The sequence below is a fragment of the Falco naumanni genome, chromosome 10 (genome assembly GCF_017639655.2).
Source record: "Falco naumanni isolate bFalNau1 chromosome 10, bFalNau1.pat, whole genome shotgun sequence".
Taxonomy (NCBI): Eukaryota; Metazoa; Chordata; class Aves; order Falconiformes; family Falconidae; genus Falco; species Falco naumanni.
Window position 1 is genome coordinate 2430454 of NC_054063.1, and position 25170 is coordinate 2455623.

At 40.5% G+C, this 25170-nt stretch overlaps 2 protein-coding genes across 21 annotated transcripts in view; one reads left to right on the top strand and one right to left on the bottom strand.

The window, feature by feature from the left end:
• The window catches only part of BRSK2 (BR serine/threonine kinase 2), a 314590-nt gene extending 297918 nt beyond the window's left edge, over positions 1-16672 (bottom strand). For all 19 annotated transcript variants that reach the window (XM_040608957.1, XM_040608951.1, XM_040608946.1 and 16 more), the window contains exon 1: positions 16224-16672. In XM_040608957.1, the coding sequence (XP_040464891.1) occupies positions 16224-16317 (94 nt within the window). In that variant the 5' untranslated portion in view covers positions 16318-16672. The remainder of the gene's footprint in view (positions 1-16223) is intronic.
• Positions 16673-18711: 2039 nt separating this feature from the next.
• The window catches only part of LOC121094535 (toll interacting protein), a 66655-nt gene continuing 60196 nt past the window's right edge, over positions 18712-25170 (top strand). The window contains exon 1 of one of the 2 annotated variants that reach the window (XM_040608262.1): positions 18712-18814. The gene's annotated coding sequence lies outside the window, so the exon portion shown is untranslated. The remainder of the gene's footprint in view (positions 18815-25170) is intronic. The other variant, XM_040608263.1, reaches the window with a different exon arrangement.

The window sequence follows — 25170 nt, forward strand, 5'->3', positions numbered from 1 at the left end:
TTTAAAAGTTTGTAACTCCGCTGAATGGCATAATATTTAGCTTGGGCCTCTCAGAACCAATTTGAAAAGCATGTTGAAGAAAAATGATACAAAGGGGCCAAGGTCTTTTTTTTTTTCCTTTTCTCTTTTTAAGCCATGCCTGAGCAAGCAACAATCCATTTTTATTCTGCCTCCCCAAAATGACCAGCAACCTACTGCAATGTGTGTTACAACACTGTATGTTTTAAATCACAAACAAGAAGTCGAATAAGCAAATATAAAAACACGTTTTGCAGGCTGTGGGTTAAGAACTAGAGATGCCTTGACCTCTACTACCACTCTCTTTTTATGTTTAAAAAAAAAAGATAGCTCTAAGGTGACAAAAGCACTGAATTTTTAACATTTAGAGATGCCAAATCTCCCCTTTCTTCATCTTATTTTTACACTAACTTATCTCCAGTCTTCAGTGGATTTACTCAAAAACGTATTTCTTTACAATTAAGAGCAGGAAAATTGCAAGTAAGCTTTCAGTTTTAAGATCAGTGCCAGGGTAACTGGGCAGGGGGATGGGGAGTTTTCTTCTTTCTAGCTTTTCCCTTTCACTTTGCTGCCTTTTCACCCTATGTTAAGTGCAAGAATTAAAAGTCAGAAGTCGACACTATCCCTTTAACATAAAAGCTACAGGGAAAGTTCTTTGCATGGAACAGACTCTGACCCCAAACTGTGCAAATGATATGTGCTCTAGGCTGGACAGCCTTCATAATTCAGCAAAACTGGCAAAAAAAAAAAAATCAAGACTTCCACCCCTAAAAGTATCATGGCTGAAACAATACTTCTGCATCATATATCTTAGCTGGCATAAACGTCTTTTGATAACTGTTCACAATTATATTACAAGTGATCTGAAGCACTATCCAGTAAGGCCAAAGATTTCTATTATCTGCTGTCCACAGTATAAAGTACAACCAAATACTGAGAAAGGCTCACAGGCTACAACCACTGTCTACCATTTAAAGTAACAGAAATTATTCTACATCTTAAATGTTTTCTACTTAGTATTCCCACTAGCCTTATTTAAAACAAGTAAAAAAAAAAATAAAAAACCCCACAAAACAAAAAACCAAATACACAAACCTAGTCAGTAACTTTAGTTTCATTTTACAGACACACAGTAGATTTTAAACCCCACAGTCAAAAATCAGTGCATTTTAAACCAACTAATTTTAACTGGAAATATTTGCCCTAAAACCTGAAGCTTCAGAAATAATAACTGAAGCTGCACAGAATTAATTTAAAAGTTTGGGGTTTATTGTTTTGTTTGTTTTTTTTTTAATCTACAACTTCAGGCTTCAATCATAACAGAATTATAAGTCTTCCTACAGAGTATTTACGCAGTAACATAGCTGCAGATACAGCGTGATTTTGACATTTACTGTAGTCCTGGAAAGGGAACAAGCCAAATGCATCCCTGGCACAACTTTAATAATTTCAAAAAACATTTGCACATAACTCTGACTTAGCATCTCAAAAAAAGTAAGGAGTAATATTTTATGTTATCTTACTTTCTGAACTCCCATTTTTACCTCCAAGTACATAACTTAAATAGGTCTTAAGTGGGACTCAAGTGATAGCTAAATCTCATACCAGCAAAAGGGCAAAATTCACTCCTAGGGTACAGATGAGAAGATTCTCCTTCCCCATTAACCGAAACATTTTTTTCAGGCAGTAACTTGCAATATAACGATCATTAACACCCATATAACAGACTAGTAAGGTCATCGCTTTAAAAAATTCTTTGATATTTCAATTTTCAAGTTCATCAGCAGCCTCCTCAGAAATGCCTGCATTCCTAACAATTCATCCAGTCTTAGAATAACCCATTAAGCCTTGCCACCCACTTCACATCGACCTATACCCTTTCCAGGCAATAGTTCTGGAAGCTGAAGCTTACTGAAATAGCATTTGGTAAATATCATTTTGCCAAATAAGACTGTTGGTATTATCAACTGGGTTTATTTATTAATCTTGCTTTGCCTTTTACATTCTACTTCCAAATTTAGGTGGGGGTGGTGATGAGGTGAAGATTGGAAAGGAAAAGAGAGGAGATATGGGACTATGTGTCAGCTTAATTTGAAGCATTTTTAAAGGCTCCTCTGAGTCTGTCAGAATTTCCAATGACTTAAAAAAAAAAAAAAAAAAAAAGAAAGAAAAAACCCCACACCACCAGAGGGCTGCTGCCTGCAGGAAAATGAAACTGCTGCATTTTACCACTGCAGTATAATTCTACCAGCTCCATGGGAGCATAAATAAAAGTGACCAAGTTATAAATCTTTTGTAAGTAGAACACACAGCATCATACAAACATAGTTTTACTCTGTGACATTTTGTTTGCGAGATCAGGGACAAATGTCCCTAAGGAAAGAAGCAACAAAAGTCAGCATAGCCACAAATTGTCAAAATGTGAACATCAAAGCAATTTTTCTATTTTATTAGATAGTTAAAACAACTTCAGTTCTAAATTGCAGCCACAGATTTCAGCATTTATGTATCAATATTACAATAATCAAATGGAGAAGCTATGGATGACAAATACAACATGAAAAAGCCTCAGAGGTATCATCACCTGGACAGATCAGGCTGTATGGTCCAGCGTATCCTCAGGAGATGAAAATCCACAGAGGTACAGTAAATAAAATGAAGTTAGGAAAACTGAATACTAGCAAAAAAACCCAACAAAAACTGCAAAAACAAACAAACCCAACACACAAACCACACACAACACAACCACTAGGCTTAAACGGTAGGATTATCCCAGGCCTTTCCATGCTGCTTTTTCTTTCTGAAAAAGTTATCAATACTAGCTGGCTAATCCCGTCAGTCCCAAAAGGGAAGGGAAGTCAAGCATTATCTTAGTTTTACAGCAGGGCACCATGGAATTAAAAAAAAAAAAGAAAAGAAAAGATAAATTAACTTGCCAATGGCTCCACCCCAAGTCAATGGCTGAGCCTGTTAGGGCCAGTGAAGACTAGATAGTTACTGTTCCTGAATATCTGCCTTATAACTGCACAGTGACATGAACAGAGCCTGTATTGTACATGCCTCTATTACTCTTTCCCCAAGAAATGACCCAGCTAGGACTCTGCAGCATTCGAGAAGTTGCATACCTCTAACCCAACAGGCCTTTAGGGTACAGAATGATCTTTCTCATCAGAATGAGAACTCTACAGGATCAAGCACAAGGTTGGCATTTTGTATATAAAAAGTCCAAGTCTGAAACAAAGACACAGATAGACACAGTGTACAGTGCATTGCATATATAAATGCTCAGTTTATCCACATCTGACATACCATATTGATTTGTAGCTGATGCAGGGTTTATCAAGAGAGCAAAACAAGGCACAACTGGTACAAGTTAATAATCAGGTAAAGATGGGGATGACTGGACTTCTCCACAGGGCAAGGTTCTTAAGTGCTCTGGAACACTTCTCCAACCATCAAGACAGCCTGCACTGCCCTATTTTCACTGCTGCTTCTGCCAGAAAATAATAGTGTTATCCACCGGTGCTAGAGTTCCAGCTCTGACTGCAAGGAAGACTTAGCCTTTGATCAGGATACTTTGCCTTGACACGTTTTCAATTCCCACCAGTTCAATGAGGAGAAAAAGGCCTATGACCCACAGTTTTCTCCCCTCTCGTGGACTCCTCAGGAATTTGCAGTAGACACCTGAACAGTACACATGATGTTAAGCTTGCTATTCTAATCTATTTTTTTATGAATTCTTGAGAAGTAGTCCACAGACCACCTGGTTCCACAGTCACAGGTGCCAAAACACTAAGAATAAATAAACGTTGGTGGAGCTATAGAGGCTCTTGGCTGTAACTCATCTGATTCAATGATGATAACAGTAATGGTGATGACAGCACTACGACACAGATCCAGAAACCATGCCTATTTTTGCAGCATTTCCTTTGAGCAGGAAAAGCCAGCTGGTAACAAGATGGCAAATGTCCCAACCAGGCTAGTAGCCTGGTTGTTGCTTTCCCTAGCAAAGATGAAGTAATGATAAAGGTAAAGACATTTTTTTCATCCTGAAGCTTAATACAAACTGGTCAGGTAATCTCAGCATATGTAAGTGCGGAATACAAGAGAAGGATTACTGCTCAAAGTATCAAAACATTTGCTTGCCTTTATTTGTCTCATAGCTGAGCAGGACAGACTTCTGCTTTAAGGACTAAAGATAGTAATTTGTAAAATGCTGGGCCTGTATTTTCAATTTGAATTGAATTAGTTTACAGTTTCATTCCACTCTGTGCTCTAATTTGCTTGAATATTCACTGCAGAGATGTATTCCTAGGCTGCTCTTAACTAGAACACTGCCGGAGGTCTGCCTCTACTGCCATCAATGAGAAGCTTACTCACGGGTCAAACTCCCCTCTCAGATAAACTTTAGCAAGGCCTTGAAGTCACTGGGACTACATAGATGTAACAGAGTGGGGAATTTGACTAAGTAATGACTTCAGCACAGTCAGGAAACAACCAGAAGCAAGAGATGTGCTTTCATAAATACGAGCAGTGAAATAAACCAGAGACCCAGAAGAAAAGCAACACAGGACAAAACCCAGAAATACTAGGACAGATCTTTCTTTGTTGATGATAATTACTGATTTTAATCAAGTTTACTGATCTATAGGAGTGGAAACATTGGAAAAAGTATAGATTTAACTAGTTTGAAAAGCTAATGAAAAACCACTTAAGGCTGGTTCTCACAAAGTATAAGGAATCTTAAAAGCTGTGCCACTCATAGCCATGTCTTTTCATCAAAACAAATGCCTGCGTTTAATAGGGCCATAGTGCTTATGCCATTGCCAAGTCCTAATATAATATGTGGCTTTGTCTTTGGTGACGATTTTTGTTCAGACAGGCATTGCAAACACACAAACAGCTCTCAGTCTTCCTCTCAGCTTTCTGCAGGAAAGGACTACTTCAAATACTGCCACTGCACCAAAATGGATACATGGAGGAAATGCAGAGAGGGCTCCCTTCTTCCCACACTCCCCAATCACTGAGCTCAGCTCACAAGCAGAAAGGACCAAGTTCTAGCTGCAATCCTCCATGCTTTGCACTGTTCCAGCAGCAGAAAGTAGGCAGGAATCCAGCCTATCAAGCTGACTGGGAATTACCCCAGCATCAGGAAATCACAATCTGGTTTAGCATCACTTTTTCCTCCTAACTTTAAGAGTCCTCAACCAAGGTGAGGACGGTATCTGAAGAGTAGCTGTTTTCCAGCAATCCCAATCTGCCATAGCAACATCTCATGGCCTTCAAAACCAAACACAGATTATAGAAGTTGTGCTGTTTAGAACAGCTTTGCTTCAACCTGATTTTTTATGGAAACAAAATTCAAATGTTCAGGCTGTCTGCCTGCAGTTGCCCCATAACACCAGAACAGATTAGCAAGTTTCAATCAAGTCAAAGGGCAAGGGAAGTCCCTAAGATTCTATATATCTCATGGAAAGTGCTGATATTTTTTTTTTGGGGGGGAAGGGGGAATAAGAGATTCAAACTATTGCTCCCACAATGGAACGAATAATGGTGATTTAATCATTAAGGTATTCCAAAAGAATGAAAAAAAGAGATTGACAGGCAGCAGACAGCTCCAGACGAGCCACAAACACTGTCTTCACCTAGCCCAAGAGACAAAGAGAGAGAACAGGAGGAGGAGGAGAATACAGGGTACATAACTGGAGGAAACAAGAGATCCATAGTTCCACCATTCACTAAATAAGTTATGGTTTACTTGTGCAGGGTAACACAGATGAGTTGAGGCTGGAAGTGATCTCTGAAGATCATCCAGTCCAACACCCTTGGTCAAAGCAGAGTCAGCTAAAGCAGGCTGTTCAAGTCTGCATCTAGTCTGGTTTTGAATATATGCAAGGATGGAGACTTGGCAACTTCTCTAGGCAACCTGTGCCAAGTTCAACCCACCCTCACAGTGGAGAAGCCTCTTCCTGTGTTTAAGTGGAACTTCCTATACACACACAAAGGCCCAACTAAGATTAGTGCCTTACCATGAAAGGGATTATAGGCAGATAACGTAACACGAAATTTCTTCTCAGTTCAACAGGTAGGCAAGACACATGAAATGTAGTGGACAACACAAATATAAGAGAAAAATAATTCTCCAAGGACACACAGTCCATCAGCGCTAATTTCCCAAAGACAGTGCATCTGTAAAAGTAGTGGGAGAAAAAAATCTTAGAAGTATCTTATTTTTCAGTCTAGCATGACCATACAGTTAAAAAAAAAAAATCTCTAACACTAACCTATGCTTATTTAGAAACAGGCTATTTTCTTGCTTAAGAGTATTTTTACTAGCTCTTCTAGCAATAACCATCAACTTAATTGAACAGGGCTGAAATTATTAAGGGGCTCACTCTTGGAACTGTAACATCCATAGAAGTTTTCTGAGAATACCTCCAAAAGTCTTCATTCATTTTGTAGGAGATTGCAGCTGCAGAAAAAACGTAATACCTGTCCAGCATCCTCTAGATTAGGATGCCAATCCTTGACCAGTTTCCAGTTTGAAGGGGCAAAACAACATTGAAGTTTAAAAGAAAACCAACAAACAAACAACCCAAAAAGAAACACACACACACCCCAAAAAAACCCAAAAAAACCCCACCAAACCAAAACACAGATGACCAAAAGGAAAACCTTCAAAAGTAAAACTGTAGAGCAATCCTGTACCTGCTGACAGCAGGTCATCTCAATGTGACAGCCAAGCTACCCATCATTCACAACCTGAAAATGAGAGCTTTGCAATAGAACACTAGAAGAAATTAAGAGATTCCAATAATTTAAAAATCCAAGAGTTAAATCTATTCCTTAATCTTAAGGACAGGGAGCAGTTATTAAAAGAAATTCACACAGTCAATGAATAAAACTTACCCAGGGTGAATGGCTGGCATAATGAGTAATTCAACCCTCAGCTGGCAACCAGTCAGCAAAAAACATGAGAAACTTTAAAACATCCCACACAGTGCATTTCATACAACAAGGATTTGGAATGGAAAGTCTTCTTTTCCTACTTGACTTTGCTAAGACTAGTGTTTTATTGCATTTGAATTAAACCACAAGTTTTTGTCCTAGCATGGCTCAGACTTTTTCAGAGCAGAATATTGTGGGGTTTTTAAAATAAAATTTAGAAAAAGGAAATCATACAATCAACAGGTCATGTTTAGCTGCAAATATGTTATTGCTGGTCCCACTTTCTCATAAATTATACTACCACAGAGCAGAAGAACCAACATTACAAACCTGGGCTATGGTGTACCTAATCCTGGACCAAGGCAACAAAACAACCACTTTTCCAAGAAGATTCTCTGTGTAGAAATCTAGCGCCTATGTTGCTAGCCACATATAAAATAATTAAGAAAAAGAGTTAAAGAAGGTAAAGAGCCAAGGAATTACATGAACATTCCCTGCTGGGTCAGTATGAAGACCTGGTACACTCTCACCGGCAGCTAAAGGACTGCTGTTCAACCTTTGGCAGACTGAAACTTGAGAGCTTTAAGAGTAGGCTTTAGACAGACAGTAGAAATTAACACATTTTTGGTCCAGACCCCTTTGCTTCTCCCAGAAACCAGTTCCTCCATTATTTTTGTTCCAGTCAATAGTGCTTTTAATAGCTAAATGACAAGGGCAGTCAGTTTATGGCATATAAGGCTGAACACACAAGAGGAATGACACTGCAAAAGCAGAGCTTGTTAACACGTATGTAATGTAAACATTATTAAAAAAAAATCACACTGATTATTTTTCTTCCACATTAAGCATATACTGCCAAAGACAGCAAACTAAATAGCAAGAGCCTCAGGATATAGAGTATGTCGTTTTGTAAGTAGAAGCAGGCAGCCAGAAGAGCACTTTCTAAATGGATGCCTGAAAACAGTTTTCCGTCTACTTTTTTATTTATTTTTTAAGTTAAGCACTTCACTGGAAATATCATGCTTGTAATTCCCACATCGCGTTGGAATACTAAAGCAAAAAAAAAAAAAAAAGGTTGCACTTGCATACCCCTAAGCCACTTGATTCTGGTTTCTCTCCTCAGTTCTCCCCTGCACCCTGTATTAACCCATTTACCATCAGGTGATGTTGCAAATATTGGCGCAAAGCTTTTACCAGCAATCATCTCTTTTTGTCCTTAAGTGGCAAGTTATCTACTTTTTTCCAAACTCTTTAATTATCAAATCACTGATTATCAATTAGTGGATGTTAGATAAGAAACAAAAAAGCAGCCCATTACCAGCAGTAAGCCAGAAAGGAATGGTCCCTTCCAGTCTAACCTCACCCCTTTCACCACCCCAAGCTAAAAAGATTTATTTGAACAAGAAATTAAAAAAAAAAATTCTTTTCCTCTCAAGTATGCAATAACCTTTCTTCAAGAAAGACAGAGGAGGAACAGCAGAAGTCCAGAAGGCAGAAACTGCCTGGCACAGCCATGGGATGCAAAACAGTAAGCTCAGCCATTACAACTTTGTGAAAGTTATTTAGGGCAGCTTTAGGGCTACTTTAATTTATGTCAGTTGACAATGATCTCTGTGGCCTTCAGGAAATAATGAAATAATTTTCTCAAAATAAAACAGAGCGCTGACAATGCAAGGTAAGTATTCTATTCTACCCACTCCAGCACTAACTATTCATCAGCTACCTGCACCAGCCTGAAGGTTACTCTGCACTACCACGAAGGCAACAGCACCTGCAAGAGAATGTACTTGGATTTGTTTAAACACTAGCATTTACCTTCTCTGTCCATATTGCTCTTTATCCTCAGTCTCACAACACACTTCCATTTATTATCCTTTAAAAACTGTATCCCAAGGTCATTGCAAAAGCAGCAGTATATTCCTGTTTATACGGTCCACAGGACTTTGGCGATTGGGTAGGCATCTCTGCCACAAATGACGCATTCAAGAAAAAAATGCTTGCAGCTACATCAATAGCAATTAATACACGTTTATGAAAGGAACCAATACAGTTTCCACTGTTCCACCTAAACTCCATTTAAACCCAATTTTCAAAAGCTATGAAGCAATGAAAGAAATCTTCTAGGTGGATTTTTTCCATGTTTTTTACCAGAGTTTTATCAGTAATGTTTCTAATCTGCAAACAGAATTAAATTAATTAATAAAAATGTTATACCCCTATTCAAAATTAAACATAGAATAATCAAACAGAACTGAATGAACACTAGTAATATGCTCTAAAAGTACTCATGTGAAATCAAGTAAGTTTGATTCGATCACATTTGTGTGCTTTTTAAAAAACCCTTCTGGAAAACTTCACATCTTCCAGACAAGGGTGCTCATGGGAATCATGTCCAAACTGTCCCGGAAAACTACATGTTCAGTTTACACTTGCAAATATTTATGTTGGAAGTGCTCGTACAACTATCCCAGTAGAATGTAATGCTCTTACGCAGCATATCCAACAGACTACATTCAAGAGTACAATTTAAATCTTTTGATATAGGTAAAGTGCACCCAATCCATAAGTGAGGTAAGAAAGTTGGGGAAAGGAGATAAAAGTAGTCATTTACCAGAAAAATCCAAAACAAATAAGAACTTAACGAAAATCACTCTGCGTTTACACACACCCCAGTGAAGACTGTTCAAGTTCATTAAGAACACTATTTACAACAATTTATTCATGTTACTCTGCAGATCGTTATGGATGTTTTGGAGAAAAACAGTACTGCTTATGCATGAACTGAAAAAGGAACAATCTCCTCGTAACTCATAAGCAGAATGAACAGTATTATTCACTAGGCTTGCTAAACATTTTGGGTTTGTTTAAAAGAAACCAAGGAAATTTCTTTGGGATATTTCTTAACAGAACAACCCATATCAAACAAAAAAGTCCACCCTTACTTATTTATCATGGGCTTATGATCTTTCTATTGAAGTCAGTTCAACTTAAAACACTGACTGACTTCACAAGGGCAATTTACAGTATCTCAGCATTTGAAGAGGAGCACTCCTTGAACATTCATTTATGTCTCTGCCTTTACGTTCATGGAAATCTGTATCTAGGCTTCCACCTCTTCTTATTTTGACTGTTCTATGCATTATACATCCCTCATGCAATGTCTCTAACTTCAGAGGGCATTACTTCCAAATTTCTCATTTCCTTTCAAATTTCTACTGAAAGCTGGGATTCTTTCATCACCTACATTTGTTCTATATTATCTACCTAATAATTTTGAGGTTGATATTTATTATTGCCACTGAAATTGCTGTTTAACTCTCTAAAGCACAGAGTTTTAAAGACTTCCCAAAATAAATATATGGAATAAATGTACAGTATACTGAAAAATACTGCAATGTTAGAGAATACAAAACATATACTGGCTGCTCCACTCAATTTACAACATGAATTGCAAGAACCCACTTTAAAGGCTACGTTTGCTCTTCTCAAGGAATCACAGGTTTTCTAGAGATCAGAAAGAATTCCTTTCAAGAGGTAAATTCTATTGAGAAGCTTTTTTAATTTCTCCAACCTCTCTCAATATTCTAATGCAGCCCTTTGCACTGTAGCAGCGTGACATCAGAGCAGTGATGGAAAGCAGAAAAGTGCTTGAGCAGTGCGAAAACACTATTTGTAAAATCACTGCTTCTGTAGCTTCTGCTTGTGTCTGAAATGTCGGTATATAAATAGTCATACAGGCCTACTCATTTGACAGCATCTGAATTTTAACAACTCTTGGGTGAGAAAGCTTACTGCGCTTTACAAAGAAAAACAATCATTCAGAGCCTACTCCTATCTCAACAAGTTCATAATGATTTTGCTACTGATATTGGGGTAAAGGACTAATGGCATGCCTCTGCAAAGTTTGCAGAAAGATGGAAGCTAAAAATCATTTTCACTGTAGTTAGCAAACAGGAATTTGCTTTTAAAACAAAAAAAGTGAAAATCATAAAAGGGATATCTTTGCAGTTCAGACATGCGGCCTGGCAATACTAGTTTACTTCAGTCAGTAATGTAGGCAAACTACTTCTGAACAATCAGATCAAAGGTCTATAAAGGAAAGATCAAACCTCTCAAAACTCATGGACTTGATGGATTTTCCAGTAACGGTTAAGTCACTATGACATAACTTTTTTTGGCAAAATTTCATTCTTAAGACCTCTACTGCCCACAGTATTGCTTGCAATATTTTATTTCTATGATTAATAATAGTTTAAATCTTCACAGACTCGTCATGACAAAGGGTACCAATTTGCTGTTTTGAAGGAAACTTTACAAAGGAAATTAAAATACATATATGAAAGCATTAATAGAACATATACTGGTTTGTTGCTTGCTTGTTTGTTTAAAAAGGCCATGGGGGGAACTACAATGATTTACACCTCTATAATGACATATTCATCTAGACAGCTGAACGGAATAAAGTTGTACTCCAGATTCTCTCTAGATCCAACACACTGGGCCAGACAAAAAAAAAAATTCAGTAGCATGAATGAAAAGGATATACCTTATTTAGCCTACTTACCCAAGGAAACCAAACTTCTGAGATCACATTGTCTACCAAACCCCCTCAAATAGATCTGGAGCTTTCAATTTCAACCAAATTTGACAAAGACAAATTAAAAAAATTAACAGATTTCAGTTTCGGTTGATGTCATGGAAACAGGTGGTTAAGGCTGTAAAGAAACATCCAGTTTAAGCTCTCACCAAATCAAATGCTATCAAATTCACCAAGACTCAAATTTAATGATTCCTGTTCTTACATAACCCAATAGCATACTGCAGAAGACCTCATTGATGGCTCGTATATAATTAACATGTTATACAGAAAAATAACTGCAAGTTATATGGTATAGAATGCAGTAAAGGGACCCCCTGCATCTTTTTGTGACGGTTGAACTGCCGTGAGTTTCAAACAGGATTCTTTGTATTGAATGTCTGCAGGACTGGGCTTAAAACAGAATTAAAGGAACAAGACAAAATGGATCAGCAACAAGAAATTTTTCACTGAGTTTATTTCAAAGTGAATAGGGTAACTCCCACTTAAAGCCAATGTCTTATTGCTTGTAGACAAAGCAGCATTTTGGAAATCTCAACTAGACATTAAGTCGGTGCCATAGCAAGCAATGACGCTGAAGCCTGTGCAGCAACTATCACACGAAAACACAAGAAAACCCTCCCAGACACTGAAGCCCTCCACTTCAGTTCCTCATCTTTGCACTCGTTCACTATAGTCAATATGAATTGCTCTTAAGAGTTTCAAGGGTAAAACACAGGTTAATAAGGCCAAAAGAAACACATAACAAAGACATGTGTGGATTTTTTTTGTAAAAAAAAATAAAGCAAGGAATACGCAAGTAGCGATTTCACAGAGAAGTAGTGGAAAATGGAGAAAAGCCTCTGTTAGATCTAACTAAAATAGCGTTTCATGATCATGCTGGACTGGGGTTTCTCAAGGCACACTGTTTCCACATGTGTTACTGTAACATGACACACATCCTTTGCTCATTACTCTTAATTACAATGAAAGCCTCCTATAATTAACTGTAGAAGAATGTATCAATGAAACTTAGATAAGCCAACCCTTTCCCCACACATCCATGTATATATAATAAACTTTCACACTGACAGTTCTATAAAATCTATTTTTTTAGTACAATAATTAAGATTATGCTGCCTTTTGTATTCTTGCAAAATCATCCAAATATAGATTCCATGAGCTAGTCCTTCAGCTGCAGCAAACGAGAGGTGCTCTGAATTCAACCTACTACAAAAGCAAACCATCTTACTACAGTACTCATATTATACATTAAATTCATATGTTTCATTATTAAAAGTAATTTTCCTTCATTTCTCTACCATTCCCACTACCAGCAAAGAGCTAAGTGCAGACATTTTTCAGCACTGCCCTGTGTAGCCCTTTTCCAGCTTCTCTGATTAAGAGGCCATAATCCTCTCTGTGGCATCAGTCACCCTCAGCAAGCTCGACACACCAGCCCAGAAGGCCGTTCAGGACAAATTTGGTATACCTGATTTTGAATTCTAATCAACGCTTCCAAAAACAGTTGTTACCCTCCCAATTCAAACTGAAGGCTTTTCTGCATCAGTTTTGCCCACCCACAGCCAGATGTCACCAGGTTCCACTAATGTCCCAGATAGAGCAACTGGACTTCTTGGAGGGACCAGTAGGCTGCTGTTGGTAAACACTTTTTCACAGGTACTAAGGTGGCAATCAATGAGAACTTCACAAAGAGAAAGCCAGTGAGAGTTCCACTTGCTGTTAAGTTCTCCCTTCTTGGTACCCTTTCTAAGTCTGCCCTGAACTATGAACCCACGCTCCTTCCCAAAACCCCCTTCTTTTGATCTCAGTAAAAGCAGGTAAGATTGACTAACACATTCATATAATATTAATGTATCTGGGAGCAAAGCTAGACCTGACTATCCCAAATAACTTTAGAGAATAATTTTTAATTCAAAATAAAAACTATGAATATGAAGATGACTGCAAAACAGATAGGACTCTGCAATGCAACTTACACTTTCTTTCTGTTCATCATTATATTTTGCCAGATTTTATTTCTCACTCTTCCCCATCCCCTTGGGGGAAAAAAAAATATTCCAAGCCATCAGCTCTTAATCTTGCAAGCCTTAAAGTCAAGCTCTAAAGGAATTATTATAACCACTGTTTTCTTCAGCTGTACGCCACTGCAACCCAAATTCAAAGTTGCACACCATGACAACATACTATGGTGAATCAGGCCCTCATACTGCGCTTGTTGTCCTCTCCCTAAAATGCTGCAGGTTGCCTGCTTACCCTCCGAAACAAGCAAAATGAGGACTAGCTACGTACCACACACTGTTCATGCCATTTTGCATGCTCCGAAATGTGATTAGCACAGAAAATGCGAGAAGACCAGAAGGCATATTTCCATATTTAGCCACATATGTTTAATACAGAGCTAGATTTCACCTCAGTGCATTATTCCGTTAATCAAGGGCGAGCATAGCAAGGAAGACATAGGCTGACATCAGCTACTTTTAAGATCTCTCTTCCTCTTCCCCCCACCTCCAGCTTCTACGACACCATGCATTGTGCATTTCATGTGCATTCATGTGTGCAAACAGCAGAGGCTTATCTATAAAGATCAGGTATATGGTAAAACTGCAAAAGGAAACTTTCACCCTTGTCTAGCTGGTTGAAAAACTGCAGAGGCCAACAGCAGCAAGCCTCTAAATACATCCTCTTCTCCCTCCACCCCCACGTCTCTAATCACTTAGGAGGAAGATAGGAAGATTAGCAGAGAGGAGAAAAAATAACCAAAGCTGCAGATAACCCTTTAGGACCACAATGTCAGGCTACAAGACATGGAGCAAGAGGTTAATGCAGCCGTATTTTCAGGAATCTTCAGATACAATTCTATCTAAAGGGGAGGGAGGGGTGCTGAAAAGGTGAGGAGAGAAAAAAAAAAGGAAATGGTGATGAAGACAAAAATGAATTTGTCATCTACAGTGGGCTCTTTGATCACCTGGAGTACCCAGGAAAGGATTACTAGCAGAAATAGAGCAGTTTTGTTACCAATATACTGCAATTTTTAGGTAAATTATTTTAATTATCATCATCACAACAGATTTTAGTAATAACACAGCTGCAGAAGTAAGGGCTAATTCAGCTATGCAAAGAATAAAGGTGGTAACCAAAACAGTGACAGAAGCTACCTTCAGCAGCTGATACACTGAAGAGATTTGAAAAAAAATGGAATATAAATAAAAGTCACTTTCACTAGAAGACAATGTCATCTTCATCCATGTCTCTGAACGGTTGCTATGGGGTTGTGAAGAGGAGGGGAAGGATGGGGGGGTTATAATCAATCATCTCAGAAGAGCATTGCTTCTTACAGAGAAAGATCTGGATTTTGACTGTGTCCCTAAGAAAATTGCGGACTGCAGAGCTGCTGCCACGCAGGGCAGTGAGGAAGCAGGCAGAGCAGAGGCAGCAGCTGGGGATGGAAACGCCTATTAAATCCTTTAGACAACAGATGGGCAAAGCTCGGCTGGGTTATTAAAAAAAAAAAAAATACACCACAATGCATCATGTTTTATTGTCCCACCATAATGAACAACACTTAACACCCACATGCCCAAAGAAGCCCCCCTATGGCTGATCTTCCCCTTTCCCTAAATTATAATCTCAAGTACCAATCCACTTTCGGGGGGCTCCCAACCCAATGCCATCGCTTATTTCACCTGTTACTAAAAAAAATAAAAATAATATGACAGACATTTGGGCTTCTTTTCAAGGGTTTTTCTTACAATTAATGCTCCCCTGCCCTTGAAGTGAATATGCTATCCAAGCAAGCAACAGTAAGTCCAGATCTTGAACGCATTTAAGGGATCTAATTATGTCATGTAGGGCAGAAGCACCTGCTCTCTGCTAATTCCCTCCACTCTGTTTCCTCTTTTTAATATTTCTTACCATTGTTCCATTCAGAAAAATCTGCTGGGGACGAGTTTCATAAACAAGCTTTAAGAAAAATAATTAAATAATCTCCCCTCCCCCCCAATCCCTCCTACAAAAACACAGCATAACCAGAATGAATTCTGCCACTGATCCTCTATTTTTCTTTTATTTCAGACCCTACCCACAAAAACCACCAGCCCATCCATCCATATTTGCTAAATACCCACAGCAGTCAGTGCCACAGACATACTGTACATATTTCCCCCCACCCCCACACCCCCCCAACTGCACCTTAAGGACTACACCCTTTTCAATCATGATGTCATGAAATACTGCTGGTGACTCCCCCACTACCACCACCACCTCCTCCTCGGTACTACAGGCTGTGAACCTTTCATTTCGATATAATATGATTAAAAGAAAATGCTCCTAAGTAGGGCAGCGAAGAAATTGATGTGAAAATTCACCACCAGCAGATCATCTATTTTTTTCCTCTGCATGCACTCTGGCTGTCATCAGAACAACACCCATTAGCAGGAGTAATGAACATAAAGCATCTTGGGCTTTTTTTTTTTTTTAAAGAAAGAAAAGAATTAAAATTAAAACTAAAAATAAATAAAGGCAAAAATCCCCTATGAATATTATCTCCACTAAAATAGCAAATGGGAAAACCTGAACCCTCAAATATCCCATCCCCAGCACCTCACTGGCTGCTACAGCACCTTCCCTCTAGCGCCGGTGCTGCTGCAAAAGAACCAACCTGTCTGTCCTTTTCCTAGGGTTTTCTCCAAACGATAGGGTCCAACATACTGTGCATGTTGAGCTCCGCTGCCTTCTTTCCCTGTTGATGTCATTTCTACCTGGATCTGTAATTCTGCAATGTGTATGTGCTGATGAGCTGGAATTTCTCTCTCTGCAGTTCTTTAAATTCCCACTTTGCAGCTGTGCAAGCAAAGCACTCTTTTTCTCTGCTTTAGTCCACTTGGTTGCAGATTTTTTTCTTCCTCCTCTTTCTTTCCTCTCTCTCTCACGTGCGTCTTTTCCTGCTGGGTCTGCCTGGGACACTGATGGACGACGGAGTTATTTTAATGTTCAAAGAGGGGGATCTACGATCCAAGCCCAAGGAGCATGATGCTGGTGATCCGAGCTCCGCACGCCTTGTTCTCTCTAGGAGCTGTTCAAGGGAGAGCCAGAGCTAGAGCAGCGGAAGAGCTGGGGCCCGCAGCTGTGACTGACATTAAAAGCAACCAATCCCTTTCTCTCCCACCTCCTTCTCCCCTCCTCCTTCCACTACCTTTTCTTTTCCATCAGCAGCAGTTACTGCCTCTGCCTGCTACAGAGCATCATGATTAACGGCAACAGCAAACACCTAAGTTTATCGGTCTACTGATAAGGCACAATTAAATATAGTTTAATATGTATATTATTTTGAGACCCAAACATACACTTTTTTTTTTTCCTCCGAATTATACTCCACTATGCAGCTGTACTTGCAGAGTATTAAAGAAAGGCTGAGATTGTGGCAGGAAATAGGAAAGAAAAGAAAAAGAAAAAAAACCACTACTACTGAAAATGGGCTTGAGAAATTAATTGATTCTGTTTGATTCTGGAGGACCTACATACTCTGTGGATTTTACCCTTTAAAGACAGTCTTTAGGGGGGGCAAATAGGAAAAAGATAGGAAAAAACCCAGGGCAAATCTTGTAAATACTGAACACAGTGGGACCTGCTTTTGAGTTTGATGGGAGCAAATTGACTTCAGGTCCTTAGATGAACAGATCAAAAATTGTATGGCCACTGTCTTAATTGCAAATACAGCAGAAAATTCAGGGACTGGATGGCAAAAGGAACTAATTCCCAGACCCACAGGCTCCATACTAGCAGTGTTAGAAAACTTTCACTGTTTCTGTCCAGGTACCTGTGTTTAACCTTCAGAGCTTAAGGAGTTGAATGAAATAAAAGATTCTGCAGATAAGCTTCAGGTTTGGCACAAGTCTATGTACAAGACCATACAACAGTTTCAGACAGACTCCAGGGCTATCAAGCTGAAACAATTACCATACACAAGTTCAATTTTTACCTTCTCTTCTCTGCTCCAATCCAGACAGAAAACTGGTCAAGATACTCTTATCAAATTGTAACTGAGACACGACACACAACAAGGATTCTTCAGTCAGAGACAGAAGCCTTGACAAGCCTGTAAAAGAAAGTGGCTGTAAAGAGAGGGCAAACCTTGAACAAGTCTTATCATTATCTTTTGCTCATTGAAATAAAAGCCTATGTCATTGTTTGTTTGTTTTTTTTAAAGAGGGAAATTCACCTTTTTTTTTTAATACCTGTATCTACTGACGGCAGCTGCTGATGTAAATGGGAGTAAAACTAGAAACTGGCTCTTTACCTGTATCACAGACAACACAACTACCCAACAGGTTTCAGAGGAGTTTACAAGATGAGGCCAGAGAAAACCAGGCCAGCGGATTGAAACCTCCCGTCTCCTCAGGTAATAAAACCCCACCACTTGCTTTGACCTTCCCCTGCTTTGCTCTTTGTGGTTCACCTTTACTCACTTCCAGACTATGCCACTGCAGCAACCTGCCCCCAAACTGCAAAACACCCCAAACCATCCACATTTCCCTGTGTCCCCCTCCAGGCCTCACCCGGTGTGCCCATCCCACCGAGACCCCTCTGCTGGGTGGACTGCCTCTGCCTCCTTCCAAAGGCAACTTCTGCCCCCACCGCTCTTTCCTCCCCTACCAAACTCAACTCCAAACTGCCATTTCTCCAAGCTCTCTCCCCAAAATCTTTCATTAAGCATTGTTCTTCCCCCACATCATCGCAAGCCTAACAGCCGCTCCTCTTTCAGCCTCGCACCCCCTCACACTCCACCCAACCCCTGTTCCCCTCAGAGAGGCGAGGTGCGTCACCTCACCCTGCGAGCCCGCAGCCCCTCACCGAAGAAGGAGGAAAGGCAGCTGGGGGAAACCACCCCAACAACCGGGGCTGCGCTCCCCCACACCGAGCTCCCCTTCCCTCTGCCCTGCAGCTGCCGGCGGGGGGAGGAGAGAGGAGGCAGCGGACCCTGCCGGCAGCCCCGGCGGCACGGCTGCGGCGCGGCACCGCTCTTCCCGCCAAAAGTGGTGAGGGGGGGCGGGGCCGGGCCGGGCTGCGTGGAGCCCCTGTGGGGAGGCGGGGGGCGGGCGGCGGGGCGCCTGGCGGGCCTGCCGGGGCGGGCGCGCGCCGCCGGACGGGCGCGCTGTGGGACGCGGGGCTGGCAGCGCTGGCAGGCCGCGGGGCTCAAAAGCCCGGCTACGAGGCCCAGAAACTTCAGGGTGGATTCAACAGGACGATCTGGTAAGTCTTGCGACCCAGTTAAAAAAGAAAAAAGCTCTCTGGAAATGGAGGCAGAAGGCATCTTCCCCACACCCCGTGGCTCCGGGGCCCTCCTCTCGCTGCGGCTGCCCGCCTGCGTGGCGCTGTGCCCCGTGGCAGCAGAAGCGCTCTCCCCGCTGGGCTTTTGGCCACAGAAATCAAGGTTTGGGGGGAATCAAAATGTGTCATGTTCTCAGACCTTTAACTGCCCCTTCCGTGCTGGCTGTCTGCGCCTCTGCCACCCTGCTGTTAGAAGGGCCCTGCACAGCCAGCAAGGGGCAATACTGAAGGGCAGGAATGTCACCGTAACTCGCAGAAAAAGGAAAAAACCTGTTTATTTGTCTAAATTACCAAGTTATCCACACCACTGTATTAATACAGGGGGTGAATATCAGCATAGATCTTTACACTTAACATCTTTTTAAATGCCAAGATTTGTATTTTAAAGGGCATTTAATAGGAGATTATGATGTCTGCACGTAGATAAACCATATCTGGGTCATGATATTAATACAGAGATGAGCAGTCGGACAGTATTGTCCATCCAAAACCCAGCTTGTGTATTTTAGAGTTCACTCCATTGGGGAAAATGAGTTAACAGAGCCATCCATGGATGTTACAATTCCCCACTTTACGCCACAAAATATGTGTCAGCGACATGGGTGGAATAGGACCAAAAACATGGTAAAAAGCATGTGATCCTGACTGGAAGATTGGGAAGTTTAAAAAACAGAACAAACACCAAAAAAATGCACATAACACCCCCCCGCACACACACCCGCAAACACACACCACCACCCCACACCAGCCCCCCAACAACCCCCAAACCCACACCTTTTGGGCCTCTTGGTTACCTGGTTTTTTGATTCCATAGGAATATTCTTCTGTATGACCTATTGCCACAAATTTGACCTTTCATCCTAAAGTCTTTTTGAAAAAATGTTTGGACACTTCCTGATTTCTGAATAATCAAATGCTGTTTATTTGTTCATATAGAGCAAAATCCCATTTATCTGTACCCCTTTGATCTGAAACTCACTCCTTTGAATCTAGGTTATGTCCCCCTGGTGTGAATTACTTATACAATAACTCCCTCAATTATTTGAAGCCCTGTTTATCCAAATGTTTTGATGTTCCAGAAGTATTTTTAATAAACAGGGCTCTGCTGTCATTGGATATATCAGATGTCTTTGGGGATGCATATAGGATGATTTCCCCTGACCTTATTCTGTATCATCTTGTGCTTAAATGAACAGGCAGTGTAAACTTAAGGGTATAGTTAGAGTATTGGCACCATCTTCAGTACTTTTGCTTCTTTCCCCATTAATTGTTTTTCTTTCATTGTTCTCATTAAAGGACTAAATCTCAGAAATTTCACTCAGGAAGGACTCAACACAGATGCCAGCAACAGTTTGCTTGAGTAAGGAGTGAATAAAAAAAGTAATGATCTATAATTTTGCTTAGTTTTGTCGTACTTCTGAAACAAAGCAGAGCAAAATTGTTTGCATTTTTGGCATTTTTCTCCCACTGCCATTGACAGTAGCTTGTGTCTAATGGAAGTCCTCAAGTTCATTTGTTTTCTTAGACACTTGCCATTGTCATTCTTACTCCCATGAGAATCTTAAGGGTCAAGATGAATCATGTAGTGATGAAAGAAGCAAAAGGAAAAAAAAACCAGGTCTATGAGGACATTTTGGTTGGAACTAGATGATATTTAAGGTCCCTTCCAACCCAAACCATTCTTTGACACTTTATTCAGTGTCTTTCATTTGTTCAGTTGAGTATGTTTGTGGAATTAATAATAGAAAGTAAAAGAAGTAAGTTTAAGAGTTCCAAGAAAAGGCACCAATAAACCAGTGTAATGAGCATGGAATGAATCAACAGTCTTCTTGTGGTAAGAAGAGTTCACATAAAATAGGAGATTGCCTCCAGTTGGAATAACCTAATAGATAATCCCAATGATAAGGATATACGAAGGATAAGCAGGACAAAAATACTCAGCATTTGCAATGTCAGAGTCCATTATCCTGAATTACATGTTCTATCCACATGCCTATGGACACATTACACCCCTTTGATACGTGGTATTGGAAATAAAATATTTTGGGAATTAACCTCATTATAGAGATACTCCATAATAAACTGAGCCGGGTATCTGATGGACATTAGGCATCAATACTGTTGACAAATGGGTAATACCTATATTGAGGATAACTATTACCAGTCTGCAGCATCTCCAAACAGATGCTAACAGTCTAAAATTGAGAATTTGTCCCCTTTGCGTTACATATGTACCATCTTCCTAAGAAGCGGAGGCAGACCTTAGGAAAAGAAAGGATGTGATTTCAGTAAGTGGATCATGTTTCAAATTCTTAGAACACCCGTAGAGTTCAGACACTTTTTCTACTAGCCAGCAAGTGCTGAGGAACTTGAACTAGTTAACACTGGTTACTGGAAGACAGTTCTTCCACAAAGACTCTCACATTAGCAGCTCCTAAAGTGTTCCATGTCACCCAGCAGAGGTATACCATGATAGTATTTAGATAGATATTTTAGATGTTTTTCTGTTGTCATTATTGCTGGGTTTTATTTATTTATTTAACTATTATTATTAGGATTCTTGGCATTCTGAATATTCTAGTACCTCATTGTTAATGTTCACCCAGTAAAATGAACTGTTGGATCATCATTGATGCATCATCTTTGTTTCAAGCTGGTTTAAGGTAAAAGCTTGTAAAATCTTTAAGAACAGAACAGATAACTGCCTTCACAGTATTACTTCCACTGGACTGTGGAGTCTGTTTATCATTTTGGAAATACTAATGTCCTTTTCTCAAGCTTGCTGCTGTCATTACCTGTGCCTCACAGAACTGTTAAACTATTAAGAAACAGAAAGGTCTTTCCAGTTTAATAAGGCAATGTGAAAACCTCTCTGTAAGTTTTTTTCATACACTGAGCTTTGTATTTCATAAAAATATGAATACTCTATACAGACACATAGGTTCAATGTGTGAAGTTTTTAACTAGGTCTTGATGGAAACCAAACTTGAAAGGAATCAGACACTTTGGGGTAAGGTAGTTCTGTGATAACTGACCTCTCTGAGGTACAAGAGACCAAAAGGATGTTCCTCTTGGGTTGTTAGAGCAAGTGTCTCCCTACCCTAATATCATGTCTCCAGCGGTACCTGCAAACACAAGCTTAGAGAAGAATTAAGTCCAGGGCAAGTGTGTATGATTCTTCCCTGCAGTACTCTCTCAGGAGCTGATTGTTTTCAGCTCAGGGACTTCCTAAACCAGATGTTGTTTCTGCGTATGCTGTAGCCCTCAACAGATTTCTTTTTCCGTGAGCTTGTTTTTGTCTTCCCTTAAAAATTTGACACCATGACAGATGGCCAGCTATCTCTTCAGATTATGTGCATACTTCTCAGAAGACAGTGAATCCTTGAGACAAGTAACATCCATTGATCAATGCTGAAGAACTCCAAAAAGAAAATAAAACTATGAGTGAGGCACCATTGTTGAAATCGTGCAGCTGTATGGAACAGTTCCAGCTGCAAGGTGACTGCTCAGGAAGCCTAGAAAGAGTAGAGCTGACAGACCAGAGCATTTGGTGCTTAAGATGTAGAAAATAGGCATGTGAAAACAGAAACACAGTTTCTGGCTGTGCTTTTCTGTTGTAGAGTAATTCTATCCATTCAGCTTCTGCTACAAAATGTGTGTGCAGCCTGATCACAAGCTGGCGGACTATATCATAAAGAAGTGACTGTTAAGCACATATTAGCAACTATCATGGATGTTTTATAGGCACTCTAACAATGCAGTGAAGTGTGATTGTGATGTGAAATACACTGAACAAAATAGATTTTTTCACAGGTGGTTCAGTGGAACTTTCAGTCAACATCCTATAATATCCCTGCATTTCTCAGCAGAGATGTCAAGTAGCCTAAAAGGCTTTGACCGGGATGAACAAGTGAAAATATTAATTCTGTAGACCAGGGGTCCTCAAACTATGGCCCATGGGCTGGATACAGTCCCCCAGGATCCTCAGTCCAGCCCCCGGTATTTACAGACACACACACACCCCCCCCGCCGGGGGTTGGGGGGGAAACCAAGCAGCCGCAGATGACTTCCTGCCACTTAATCCACGCACCAGTCCCCTGTTTGAAAAGTTTGAGGACCCCTGCTCTAGACCACAGGGGAACTTTAACCAGAGAAAGTAAGAGGTACAGTTTGAGTTAAACGTGCACCACCTATCTACATGGCTGGACACACAGTTCCTGGACAGGCACTCAGAGCAGTCATGTGAACACAGGTAGAGCTGATGGCCTTATCCTGCTCCCCTCGCTGGCTGAGCAGGGTGGAAGTCCATTAGTGATAAATAAATAAATAAATAGATAGATAGATAGATAAATATGCATGCACAAGGTGGATGCCTCCAGCAACTGGACTTACACAGTCAGTCTACCCAGTGGCAGGCCCCTGGGTCCCAGTCTGCTCAGTTGCTGGCACCTGTGCATACAAGCCAGTGAGGCCAACAGCCCCACTCCCCCCTGCCTCCCCTGTGCTCTTATGGCTAGAGATGCACAGGTGCTCTCACAGATGGAGCTGGCCCTTTGGAGACCCCCTCACCCCCTTGTTGCCAGGTCACTTCACCTTCTCACCATCCCTTAACGTGTCCCACCCCTAGGCAGTGAGCCCCTTAGTCCGAAAGCTGACGGAGGGATCCTTGATTTGCGTTCCTGCCACCCCCTGTGCTCATCTTGGCTTGTGCTGATCGCCCCTGCCATGGGCCTGGGAGGAGACCGGCAGGGTATTATTTGGGCACCTCTCTCTTGTTATTCTCTCTGAGCTCCTTCATGGTCTTTTGTCACACAGAACTGTGTGTTTTGCTGTTGGGTAATTTGTCTTTTAACTACAAGAAACACTTTGATTCTTGGTTACAATAGCTTGCCATTCCTACTGCAGGGAGAATTGTAGAAATGACCCTCAGACAGGAATTGTCATACAGGAGGCATGCTGTATCTCTTGGAAGATAAGGCATACCTGGCATTTGACACACAGTGGGAAATCGCGAAGTGCACACATTTGTAGTGATTTAGCATCCGCTGGGAATTTGAGAAAAGGACATCCAGCCCTAGGTTCCCACAAAATGTTGGAAGGAAGATTTAGAAGTAAAGACAGGCCAGCAGCTGATGGCAATGGCAAAACGATGAACAGTCCCCTGCTCCATAAAAATACATTATCCCAGGTATTTGGTAAAAGATAAGAGATTGGCAAGGTGAAAAAGTGTGACTTTGTATTCACAACAGTCTCACAGAAAACAAAAGGCATTACTCAAAAACAATAAAAGAGTGCCAAGCTGAACAGTAGGCAAATAGAACAAAGGAGCCAAGATCCTGAGGCCACTATGCACCAGTAGGCAGATCCATATCTGTTCATCAAATTGCCACACATAGCAGTGGCAAGTGCAAAAGATAAGCTTTAAGGAAGACAGATCACAGGATGGTAGTTGGGATGAAGACTGCAAGTCAGGTGTAGGTTAGCAACAGCCAGCAGACTTGACAGCAGAATCAAGCATAAACCAACAGGAAGAGTTTCATCTGATGAAAGTAATTAAAGAACTGAAGAACAGTTGGAGGGGTCAACAGGATATTGCTCATCAAAAGTAAACCAGCTACATGATTCTTCTACTGCTAGTTGCACAGGCGAGGAGGAAGAGGCTGTTCTGAAGATTTGCATGCTGAGGTCTATTAATTGGTGCAAGTGGTTGATTATATTGCTCAAAATGCTGGGTTTTCTTATCACAAAGGAAAACCAACATCATTTCCCTTAAAACGTATTTGCTAACTGCACCAATCGTTTGTTCATTTGGGAAAAAAAGCCCAACAAAAGTAACAAAAACCATACACTGTAATACTAACACCTTCCTCAGTAATTGATTTTCTCCAGAGCCTTTCTGCTCAGTGACAGACCCAAACACATTCAGAGTGGGAGCACCAGATACTAGATACAATATTTATAAGATACTAGAACAATACGTGGATAATCAAGCTATGCTTATGCTGCTAATGTAAAAGTACAAAAACAACAAAACCTGAAAAAGCCAGCTCCAGAATCCCTGAGGTATTGAACAGGGCAGTCCAGAAGGCTGAAGCACTTTCCCTGCCTCCCCAAAGAGCAAAGAATTGTAGGAGGGGATTTCAGACTTTCTAAAACCTATGTTTTAATGACTTAAAAAAAAAAAATAGAAAAAAGTAAAGGAAGTTCTGAAGTTTCCGTAGAACCATTCAAGCACCAGAAGGTCACAGTTCCTAGCTCCATAGGTGATGCAGCTTTTC